The sequence below is a fragment of the Drosophila suzukii genome, chromosome 2L (genome assembly GCF_043229965.1).
Source record: "Drosophila suzukii chromosome 2L, CBGP_Dsuzu_IsoJpt1.0, whole genome shotgun sequence".
NCBI lineage: Eukaryota > Metazoa > Arthropoda > Insecta > Diptera > Drosophilidae > Drosophila > Drosophila suzukii.
The window spans coordinates 18,010,243-18,023,051 of NC_092080.1; the positions used below are offsets into that span (position 1 = coordinate 18,010,243).

The 12,809-nt window shown below is 40.4% G+C and overlaps 1 protein-coding gene across 1 annotated transcript; it reads right to left on the reverse strand.

Annotated features, from left to right (window-relative positions):
• Positions 1-738: 738 nt before the first annotated feature.
• Positions 739-1,773, reverse strand: LOC108010875 (mitochondrial 2-oxodicarboxylate carrier). Its single transcript, XM_017075863.4, has one exon. The coding sequence runs from the start codon at positions 1,675-1,677 to the stop codon at positions 775-777; it is 903 nt and encodes a 300-aa protein (XP_016931352.3). The 5' UTR covers positions 1,678-1,773; the 3' UTR covers positions 739-774.
• Positions 1,774-12,809: the final 11,036 nt, after the last annotated feature.

Sequence of the window (12,809 nt, forward strand, 5' to 3'; positions counted from 1 at the left end):
CTTAATGGCTCTTAATTGCCATTCCTATCGTCCTGCAGGACTCTTCACTTACCACGCAATTAGGTGCGAGTGTCAAGTGGAATGAAACCAGGGAAAAAGGAAAGGGAGATGGAGATGGAAAAACTAGGAGAAAAACCAAGGCGGTAGCTCACTTAGAGAAGTCCAGTGAAACACTCACTGCCAACACTCGGCATAAATTAATTATAATTTCCGTTGTAAGTGCTCCGTATAATTGTAATTGTTGTTATGGCTGGCTTATAATTGTCGGTCTTGTTGATGCCGTTTCAGTTGCTGTTTTCGGTGTTTCTGTTGTTGGCGTGCTAAACAATTAAGTGTAAATTGTAAAACATGGGAAGCTGCGGTCTGTGGTCATGTCTCTGTGTTTGTGTGTGTGTGTGGGGGGATCCCCGAAACGGAAACGGAAGTTGAAACTGTAACAAGAGCAGCCACAGAAAAACACAACAAAACTATTGAGGCGACTTTTTGGGACTCGAAGATTAATTTATATTGTGTGGGCGGCCATTATTAGCAGAGATGCAAACAGATTCCAACTTAATAGCAAGGGGTTTTTGGGCAATTAGCGGTGAGAAGAAATTACCAGAGTTATTGACCACTTAAAGGAGATGTTTATTGTAGTATACCGACTCGTAATTATACCAATTAATTACCGAATAATACATTCAGATTGCCTTTAATTTGAAGACTTAACTTCAATTTGATTAGTAAAATTTAAAGTACAGTGGTGTGCTTGTAATAGGTTTAAAATCTTTAAAGTCATATATTTTGTTTCTTGAGAAACTCGTAAAAATAATCATAGGACACTAGAAGCAAAGCTCCACCCGGACCGACCCGCATTATCGAAGCCCCCAGACCCTTAAACAACCCTCGAAAGCCCTCTTCTCTGAACGTCGTTCTTATCGTATTTATGGTCCATCGGTATTTGACCTCGCCCTTAACCGGTTGGGGTCCTTGAATCCTGCACTTGGCCATATCAAAAGTAACACTCGTCAAGCAGGCTAGGGAACTGGCAAAGCCCGCTATTATGACCTTTTGAAGGAGTTCAGAGGTAGTATCCTGCGAGATGGGAACCCAGTCCTTGATAGCATTGTAAAAACCAAAGAAACCAAAGTGGAAGATGGCGTTTCGGGCCACAAGTGCGGTTATACCACGATACAGACCCTCGATGCCATAGCCATCGTGCTTGATGATATACTTGACCACCGACAATGTTTTCAGGTGCTTCTCCCTATTAGCCTGCTGAGTGATCTTGACCAATTCGAAGGGATTCACGAGAAAGGACTCCAGTGTTCCGGCCAGTGATCCAGCCATGGCGTGGGTCAGAGCAGTGGGTTGAGGAGCCCCGAAATGGAAGTACGGCTTAAACAGTTCGTACATCAGAAACTTGGCACCCCTTTTCGGGGTTTCCACGCAGATCGGCGGCACAATGCCCTTCCATAGGGAAGACAGCCCCTCATAGCGATATATTTTGGCGAATGCATCCAAAGGACCGCTATAGAACACCTCCCCGGGAAGAGGACGAGCGCCCTGTATCTGCATCCGGGACTTCACCACATCGAGGGGATGGAAGCAGAGGATCTCCAGGAAGCCCGAACATCCGCCAGCCAGAAATTGGTAGTGCGCCTGCGGACGGTCCGGCGCCTCTGAATGGATCGGCATTCGGGCAACGACAACAAATTTCGAATTTCGTCTAAACTCATTTTGGTCAACGAAAATTAATCAAGCACTTTCGACTCAGGACTAAAAGCTGACTGTGGTCACCAGGGATTAATTTTTCTATTAATAAAAGGTGGAACTTTAACCAAGCTAACAAGACTCTAACACAAAATTCCGCCGATTCGATTTTATAATGATTTTTAAAGGGAAAGCCATAATTTCTAGACTGTTTGTTTGTATGTTTTCTCCGTTAACAGCTGTAAACGTCACTTAAAATGCGCGTTACAGCTGCTAAGGGCTATAAAATCCACTCTTCCAAGCCTCAAAAATTAAAAATAAATAAATTTGATGGTGCTTTTAAGTATGTATTAACTTCTTGTCTTTGTTTAACAGAACAATTAAAATTAAATTCGGAGTTAAAGGACGTTCCAAACCGCATAAAGCTCAAAAGTTATTGGTGAACTAAATTGGTAAGTAAGAACTTTTGTCAAATGCAATAATGTAAGGTGTTCTTTTTATAATCAGGGAGCTTAACTTTACCCAAAATCCAATTTGTATTCTGTTGAGTATTCTATCAGTTTAATTATTTAAACATAACAGTTAACAATAGTTGCTTAGGAATCATTCAAGCCTATTGCACTCTAATTAACTGCAATTAGAAATAAGATAGCCACTTATTTCACAAAATGATCTGTTATACTAGGCACTTGTAATTAATTAATATTCCTCAAAGATGTGCTCAGCCAAGGGACCTCTTAAAGGTTCTTACTGGTTATTTTTCGCCCCATCTCACACTGACCTTTCCTCTGGTAGTTCCACCCTAAAATGTGTATCTCCGAGTGCCATGTTAATGAATGTCAAGTGCACTGCATGTAGGACCTTCCATTCCTCTACCCCCCCTTATCAAAATGTCTGTTGTGCTGGTGGACTCCTGGGCGATCTCATAACAACAATTATGCTAATGTGGCCCAATCCGGGACGTCAATCCAACATAATTGCTAACAAATTAGTCATGGTCGCACAGGACACTCCCAGCCCTATGCCGAACCCCATGAAGCTCATCCACAACCCAGCTCTTTTGGCCCAGTTTGCGATGTGTGTGGCGGTTGGCTGGCTGCGGAGTGGAATGGAGTCCATTCAGCAAAGTTTAACACGCGAGCCGAGTGAAGGGCCGACATTGTCTGTGGGCAGGTGTGTATCCTGGCAATTTGCTTGTCACGCTGCACAAATGCAGACCAGGTCGCATGTCCTGGCCGCAACCAACTGTGGAGCGTCCTATTCTCCTCTCGTCGGGATGAGGCAAATGAGTTACGTTTCCAGGTCCTTCAGCTGCTCTTCACTGCCTGCCTTGTTGGCCTCAAGTACCTTTTGGCGTCGGGTTACCCAGGTCGTTGTTCATAAGTCAGTTCATTGCCGCTGGCTGTTCCTCAGTCCCTGTTGTCCTGGCATCCTGAGTTCCTGAGTTCCTGACTTCCAGGAGCCAAGGTGGAGAGCGTTAAATTTATATTAGAATATTAAGTCAATGAGCAGGGCTCTTAAGTGGCGTCAATTTGCGGCTTAAGCTGGCCGTATTTGGAGCTGGCCCAGTGACTGATGACGGGACTATTAAGTAGAGAAGCTAAGCGGGTTCAACATTACTTTGATAAATGGGAGTTCGATGAAAATAAAGTCTGACTGGGGACTTTAGACTTTGAGGTAGAAACCGCTTGTAATAATATTCCAAATTATTAAAGCAATTGTTAATTAGAAGACTATTTTTAGAGCTTTAGGTAACCTCTGAAATAACAAATCTTACTATTTTTACGGCCGATTTCTTAATGCCATGTTAAAGTTTTAGTTTGCTAACTGCCAGAGAAAGTTAACATAAACCTTATATGTTAGAAAAGTTAAATTCTTATTCTCAATGTGATGTTGGTTTTACGAATATACCAAATTATTACAATAATTGTTATTTAGACCTCAATTTTTAGAGCTTTAGGTAAATACTGAAATAACAAATCGTACTATTTTTACCGCCGATTTCTCAATACCATGTTCAAGTTTTAGTTTGCTAACTGCCAGAGAAAGTTAACATAAACCTTATATGTTAGAAAAGTTAAATTCTTATTCTCAATGTGATGTTGGTTTTACGAATGACAAATCCTTACAGAGTCAAATTTGCTTTAAGAAACCCTAAAACGAATGGGCAAACTATTTGTGGGTTTAATTTAATTTAATCAGGACATTTCCTCTAGTTAAGATTTTTTGTAAAATAAAACCTAACACGATATCGAGTCAGCAATTATATATAATAAGTCAAACTTAACATGACATTGAGAAATAGGAGATGTGGCATATTTTTTTAAGTTTTTGCACTTTCAATCTTTTTTATTTTTTATTTAGTAAAAAATGTTTCGTGGGTCCCTTTCTTATTGCAAAACAGAGATTACTTAATATTCAGTTTAAACAAACCATTTAATTAGCTGAACCCTTTTCTAGAGAGCACACTTTCAAGACCAGCCCCATGTCAAAAAACAACCCACAATTGAGTTTACACATCAACACTTTAGTTATTTGCTGGACGTTTTTTTTTCACAGAATTTCACTCAGCTCTCAACTGTATTTTTTCCTTCACAGTTTTTCCTTTATTCCCTAAAAGAAACCCATAGAAATGGGTGAAAACCCAAGCCCCAAGCTTTTCACCCACTGTCAGCAGCACATCACACATCCCCTTGTCATTTTAAAGCCATTTGATGTATGACAAATCAAATTTGACAAACTGCCAACAGTTGTTTTGCATCTTTGCAACATTTTTCACAGCAGCCACCCTTACTTGGGGACACATGTGAAATCAACTCTGTACTTAATACAGTATAATGGCATAGGGAACACCCATAAGAGCTCAGTATGCTCAGTATATACTATAGAAGAAGGGAGAGAACAGAGCAAAAAATTTACATACTCATGTTTCGCAATACGCCGTGTGACATGCAAAAATGTTACTTCGAGAAAGGGATTCGAATGGGGATCCGGGATTAGGGTATTGCTCAGCGCATGCACATTTTAATGCTCTTTGATTAAAGACAATGATGTCGAAGTTTGGAAACTCATTTTGGGCCCCAGGAATTCCGGGTCTCACGTCCGATTCTCCGACCGAAAACTAAACGAAAATTGCGGCAAACTTCGCTCACACTCACGGGGGAAATAAAAAGCGTTTCCCTAGCCCGGTTTAATTTCAGGGCTTAGTCGAGTATGCACTTCGTTTCATATATATTTTGAATAAAAAGTCATGCGAAGTGTGCACTCCATCTGACAGTCAAACCGAAGACGGAAGCGGAAAAGGAGCTGTAGGAGAAGTAGCAGGAGACTGGTAGAGTCGGGGAAGCCGGAGAAAAGGAACGTGAGCTCAATCAAGCGCCTCTAAGAGTCCGACAAGGGAAATTTACAAGTCACACACGAGCGTACAAAAATATAGCGTTCGAAAAATTGCAAAAGGCGAGGAATCCGGGTTGGCTGGGGTTTTCCCGTCCTCATCTTTTTCTTTTGGCCAACGGGGAATGCATTTTCGGCGAATCGGAATGGAAATGGCGGTGGAAAACGGTGAAGCTATCTGCAGTCGCAGTCTTGTCTCAACTGCATTTCGCATATAAAATTAAAAGTCGCCAGCGTAGGAAATAAGAAATATGCAATCTGCTCGATTTGTGCATGATTTCTCATTGTTGGCAGTGCAATGCAGAGAGAGAAATTCGGAGTGATAGTCATCTAAAAATTAGTTATCAATACTTTGTGCAACTGTAAGAATGATATGTGCAATGTCATTTAAAATAACTTGAAATAATTCGCTGGAACTAAAAAAAGTGCTTTCGCAAAAAAATAAAAAAAAATAAAATTTTATTCATTGTTACCTATACCAAACTTTATTACTATAAATGATATTACATTTTGGTATTCATTTGGATTCCTGATTCTTTATTCTTAAGTAAGCCAGAAAGGGGAAAACCGATTTAAAGTTAAATTATCAAAAATATTAAATGATTATTAAGTTAACATTTTTAAAGCGACCTTAGATATTCATTTCAATAGTATTAAGTTTTTTATGTGCAATAAAACTTATCCAATAATATTTTTACAAGGTCAACACTTACTCAAGATAAAATTTTAAAGATCGGAAAAGAAATATGATTTGAAGCATAATGTTTGATGATCACCACTGCCAATATGAGCCAATCATAACATTTTCGCGCACTGTAATCCCCTGCATGTCCTCCGACATATGATGAACAGATACACTAGTTTAACTGCCCCCAGCGCCACCCACTTTTTGGATGAAATCTAACCGTTATCGATACAACGCGCGCTCCCTTCCCGAAAAAAGTGGACCCCAAGGACATGGTGTCAGTTTGGCAAGTTATTGCACTGCACACGGCCCATTCCTATTCACTTGGCTATTCCCAACTCATTTCCATGCCCATTTCCATTCCCAGTTCCACCTTTTTTCGATAGTTCCAGTTGCCCAGCGGCGTCTTTGACTTCAGAAACGCTTTTTTGATTGTTGTGCTGCGATGTTCGGCAGCCGTTTGACTTTATGCATGAATGACTTTGAGTGGAACTCGGACTTTATGTGGCTGGAAGGCATTGGCTTGGCTTGGTTTCGTGACGGACCCCGAGATTCCGGGAGTCGCAGACTCCCAGACTCCCAGACTGTCCCCTGCTGTTCGGAAAACTATGTACTACCTGTGCTTTGTACATTTTATATTACGACAAAGTTGTCCAGCGACGGGATTCCAGACGCATGTTTCAACTTTGATCGCTGTCGTCATGTTAATGCCAAGTTTGGCTACCTAAAATCGAGTTATCTGCGTCTGTCTGCGTGTGCAACTGGGCTGACGTGCTACAGTCTATCTTCTGTGGATCCAACCATTATCCTTTACTTATAAAAATATGACAATAACTCAGAATTACCTATGATTATATAACATCAAAATCGTTCAAAATGAAAGATTGATTTTCTCATAAGTGAAAATCTAATATTAATATTAATATTTATATTACAAAATCAAATTAAATATGACCACAGTTGGTTTTAAACGATTGATTAGTATAGAAATTTATTCAAAATTTTAACTTTTATTGACTCAATAATTCTTAAAACAGAAGGAATTCTTTTTAAATAAGCCCAAGAATGACTAAACCAAACTAAATCTGTGTTTTATTTTTGTGGAATGCATTATCAAGTTTGATAGTCTCTCTATTATTTTATGGATTTGAACATATTGAATCTCGTAATAACAACCCTTTAATAGGCTTAACATTTGAATAATTTTGTTGTCAGAAACTTCGAGTTCTGGAAGTTGCACTGTACTTGAAGTTAGTCGAAAGTTGAGAGTGCTGGAGTACGCTCTGGCAAGTAAATTAGTAATCAATATGAGGAGATTGAAGAAACTCCGTTCGGAACCTCTGAGGAAGCTCGTCCTTCCCGGATGCAACGCTAATCCCATTAGCTGCACATGCTCTACCAGCACTTTACTCCCGACACGCACTTGACGTGGCTTTAATAAGCTACCAGGCAGAGGGACAGACCAAAAAAGAACCCACTGACTGCCGAGGCACTCGAGTTTAATCAAAAAACTTGCCGAGTCTGTTGATGGAATGCTACAGGAGCGGCCCACATCTACGAGGAGCCATCTTTCAGCATCTTGTGGCACACATAAAGCACTTTGTATGCATGTCGGGCGCCCTTGCCCCGCCCTGTTTCCCTGGTCCTAGGCTGCCGTCCTGGCTCGTCCTGTGTGTTATGAATATAAATTTATTTCCCACGTCACAACACAAACACCCGACACTGGCAAAGAATCAAGTGGGCGGGAAGACGCCGGACTTAGACATTTCACACATCGCGCATAATAATAATAATAAACGATAACGAAATTTACTTCCTAGAAAACCGCGAACACGAAGATGGAGCGGATACGGTTGCGGATACGGATGCGGATGCGGATACGGATGTGGGTGCCACAAAGCGCATCCTTCCCCATTTTGGGGCAAGGACTCTCGTTATGAAATTTTATGCCACCCAACTAGAGGAATAGGATTACTAGGGAAGCGCACTCCTCGGTCATGGGTTTTAATTTCGCTAATGCAAAGAAAGTCGAAGAGGTTTCTCTTTTTTGGGGTTTACGCGCGCTCTGTAAGTTTGTTTGTCAAAACCCATTGTTAAAGATAATCTTAAGTGCCTGAGCAGACTTCTTTCATAGTTCCTGCATAATCTAAGAATAAGTTTAATAAGAGGCTATGCACTTTTTACAGAAATTCGGTAATAAAAATAATGAAACAATATGAAGAAGAAGACGTGAGAAAATGGAAAATTGATTATAAAGAAGTTGTGAAATATTAAGGGTCGTTTTCTCAATGTCCCGTTAGGCTCCTAGTTTGTTATCTGTCAGATAAAGTTTACATTAACGTAAATTGTTCGACGAAACAAAGTCGTTTTCTCAATGTAATGTTAATTTTACTGATTTTACACAGTCTGTTATCAGACGATTAAGTGTAAAATTTGTTCTGATGAACCATTTTAAGAAAAATTTTTAGTTCTCAGTTTTGTTTTTGTCGAACGACAATTTAACTAAAACTATAGTTAAAAGTTTTTTTTGTGTTTAGACTAACATGATATCAAGTAGATGTTTCCGAAAAGCAAAATAACACGATGAAAATAGTTAACATGACAATGAGGAATCAGGCTTAAACGGAATTTGAGCACCAGAAATCTTGTAGAGTTTTCGTGATGTATATTTCAGAAGGTAAATAAGCAAAGTTTGCCAGCAAATATGATTATGATCTAATAGTTCAATCCACTTCTAAGCGCGCTAACATGCTGCTTTAAGACCCCTTATTTGGCATTCAGCAAAAGTCAGGGGCCACATGTGCTGGCAATTTCTCTAATACCCGTGATATAAGTTTTCATTATGCGTCTGGAAGTTAAAGAAGCCGGCGTGTGATGTGTGTGGGCTCCTTCGAAGACCGTATGCTGTGGGGCCGTCCTTTGAGGAGCCACATTACGAGCGAGATGATGACGTTGACAGACCTACGCAGACACCACCCAAGAAATGGCTTAAAGATTCGCATTTTTCCCCGATTCGGGGACCCGGTATGCGGAAGCGTCGGCGAAATCGTAAGAAACTCATCTAGAAAATTGTCAAAGTGACAGCTGTGCGAAAGTATTGTGACATGTGTTTAAATGAGCTGCATTTGCCGGGGCGCACAAGCAGGGATACAGCTTAGATACTTGTAAATCCTTAAAGCCACTGCGGAGTCAACTTAATTTCATTTTGCATGAACTTTTTGAATGCCAAATGCAAACATTTGTGAAGCCTGACAGACGTTTAGCAAACAAACGAACAAACAAGGGAACATACAAACACAAATGAGTGGGGGATGGGGTTGAGTGGGCGGTTGGATGGACGAGGTCCTGTGGAGCTTGCATAATTTAAACGTTGCCTGCACAAAGTTAACTATTTTTGTGGCGTGCCAATGGATTTTCCGGCCCTTCAGCCGCACCGCCCCCACCATCCAAACCCACCCACTTTTCCGTTGAGTTGGCGCCAATTTAAACAAGTTGGCAGGCCTAGTTGGCCAAACGAATTTTCCACGCTTTCCCCGTTCCGCTTTTCTGGTTATAGTCCAGCATGATCTCTTTCCCTGTTGTGCTTTTGTTGCAAAACTATCCGCCGCCAACTAAATTATCTGCATTGTTTGCATTTGTCCTTTGTTGCTATTGGTGTTGCCGTTGCTGTTGCTTTTCGGTTGCTTTGCCGCTGCTGTTCTCGTCCTGGCTCGCCGAAGGTCCTTGCTCTGCGAAATTCATTTAGTGTGTGGCGGCATAAATTTCATGGCTAAAATATGTTTCCCGTTTGGCTTTTAGTCCATCTCCCCCTTCTCTTTGTGCACTTTTTCATGGCCCTTGGCTAACTAGTTTATTTAAATTTTTCGTTTTTTGGCCTGCCAGTGGAGGCAATGAAATCAATTAGGCTGAAAGGGAGCCGGAATTTAGGAGTTTTGACTACGAAATATGAGGCTGTGGACAGGAATGTGATTTTATTAAAATTATACAAGGCAATGGTGAGGGATAGGATTAATGGACCTGGTGTTTAAGAACTCAAAAACGAAAAAATTCGTCATTTTATAATCAAAGGCAATTGTCGAACATATTTGTGACATTCGATATTGTATGGTTAAAATTAATAAAAAATCGATTTTTAATAAAAACTATTTAAAAGGTTTAATTAAAAGTCAACCTGATATCTGGCAATTTAAAAATAATGCGCTTTCAGTTAATTCGATGTGATGCATATACATTTTAAGCCAACAAATTAGCTTATCCAAAATTGACTGACTCAAAAAAAAAAATATTCTAAAAACGTTCTATTTATATAAAAAGTAAGCTAAGGTCAATAAAAGTTAAAAAATCATGGTAAAATGTTCTCAATGTCTTAAAAAACAAGATCAAGAACAATTTCGTCTTGATTTCAAGAACGTTTCTTCTTGTCTAAGTGTAACGAAGACTTCTTAAATTCCAAGCATTTGTTTTTTCTGGGTTTACTTTCCCCTTTCTTTATCAATTATCTTTTGGCCAATTTCCCGCTCGCTTGGGCCAAAATATCCGGCAGGCCGCGCAGATAATCACCGCAAAGAGTAGCACATATGCCCAGAAGAATTTCCCCATTTGTATTTCAGCCACGCCCGCCCTTTTTCCACCGCCCCCCCGGCGATTTTCCTGAGGCGACGTTTAAGCGACAGCGGTGCGACACAAACAAGCAGAGAAACTGACAGTTAAATGACAGTCGGGGGTGATCAAAGGGGTTGGGTCCTCGATAAGGTGGCTGCCAGACAGTCTACAGGCTGCATAAAAATGTGCAACACCCACTGCGAAATTCCCCCCATTGACTGAGTCTTATCCGATATACGTATGTGCTGGGGAAAATCCACTTCTCTTACGCGGATAATCATTGTCTGTCTTCAGTTGCTTGTAAAATTGCATTTGTCGATACGATTGATATGAAGCTGAATTAGAGGAAATGTAGCAAGACTTGGGGGTGAAAGCTTTTATTGATTTTCCCCTGTTCCTAATTTAAGATTAAAACCCTTTCAGTCACGTCTTTAGTTCGGCAAAAACTTTCGCTTTACTATTTTAATTGCAATCGAGGTCTTCTATTGATTTGTTTTGAAAGTTCTTGGCAACTCCTTCTACTCTGAACGACTGACAAATTGTTTGGCTCCCTGGTCGTGGGCACTCATTTGCATAATTGTATCCCTGAATGTCGCCTCTCATCTCAGGTCTTCGCCCCTTTTTGGGCACACAGCCAGTTCACGGACTCACCTTGAACTCAACTGCAAACATATGAAAATAAGAAGGAAAGAGTAGAGCCCCGGGGTTGGGGAACTTCCAGGGCCATTTATCAAACGATAAACCCTTTTGTCCTACTCAAACCTTAACCTTGTCCCGCTCCTTTATCCCCCTTTTCTTCAAAGTCTCCTTGTGCCGCTTATCTGACCGGCTACACTTGACGTATACGTAATTTCATGCCGCAAAATGATTAACGATTCAAGTGCCGACGCGTCTGGTCTATGACTTCGTGACGTTAAAATAGGGTGGATCATTTGTCGGCAGGGCAAAAGTCTTGCCGGTGAAAAGAGCATTAGGGCTAAGAGGGAGGTAGTGCAAGAATTCAATAAAATTTAAAAAATGTTGTGCATCTTACAGTTGGCCAACTATTTGTGGGTGATAATTATGAGGAATTTTTGGTCAAGTTGCTGGCTAAAGTTTTTAAAAGAATTTACGATAAGTAAAAACTTAAAAGGAGGGTTGACTTTGGAGTCTGTCAGATAATTGTGGTAAGTATTTATAGAGGATAGCGACAAAGTATTTTATAAGAAGGTAAGGGAAGTGAACACTAATAAAAATGGAACAGTAAAACTAAATAAATAATATTAAGACTTTCGTATTATATTTTTTCTAATATTATATTTTTATTTATTACCTAAAATATACAATTTCATGATTTAATTCGATCAAAGTAATTTTTTCTTTAAGCTTTTATTTTGACATTAAAAATCAGGAATGAATGCAAAATATATGCAAAAATATTTAATTGGGTATGAAATCTTTTGATTAAATGCGTTGTTTTGTTACTATAGACTTAAATATTTAAGTTGGCTTTGTACTGAAAATAAAATCAATTATTTGCTCTACATACCTACTGTTTGATTTTAGTAAGGTTAATTCTGGTAAGCCCTTCTAAGACCAAATTCTTGACCAATGCCCCCATTACGTTTCCCTATTTGTGGGCTACGTCGCCCTTAGGGCTAACTTCAATCATATTCACGTTATGTGTTACTGCCAGGCCAACTGTTCAACATGCCCGTGCTGTAAATGCAACTTAAATCTACAAAACAGCCACTTCACACACTCCCCCAAACACACTCGTGTGTGCAGGCAAACACATTCGCATAAGATTTGCACTCAACCGCTAAGTAAGTTGCCCAGAAGCCATGCCACAGTCTATAAGCAGCGATACGTAAAGCCCGAGGAGTAGGAACTCTGGCTGAAATATAGTATGGCACACACATGTGTTGAAGGCGGGAATCGGGAATGTGATGTGGGATGTGGGATATGGGAAGTTGATAGTGGGAAGTGGGGGTTCCGGCCTGGTTTCTACTATATATGCAGCCATAAGTAGCCTGCAGGTTGTCGGCTGCAATAAGGGAGTCGGCGAGCGAACTAAACCCAAGTGGGAATGACGGAAAGAAGGATCCCAAGGATGCATTCGCAGCTCATGAGTGGGTGGGTTTCTTCTGCTCCCTGCCATCCTGCTGATGCCCATTACAAATGCTCAATATTTTCCTACATTTTATTGTGTCGTCTTCGGTTTCTTCTGGGGCAAACGGAGGAATGAAATTTAAAAACACCCAGCAAAAAAAAAACTGGCTGAACAATTTACAAGCCTGCTGGCTATCCGGGCTTAATCCTTTATGCCGCATCCTTTGGCTGGCCTCTGGCAAGGAAAAAAGTTACCAAATACTTTGGCGCATTCCGCAGTCCACCGCTGCTGGCAACACTCAAAAATGTTTGCTGGCGGCCCAATAAAATCATCAGGAAATCCGCA

Excerpts from the sequence above, each read along its gene's own strand:
- LOC108010875 (XM_017075863.4), bottom strand. The coding sequence starts at position 1,677 with ATGCCGATCCATTCAGAGGCGCCGGACCGTCCGCAGGCGCACTACCAA.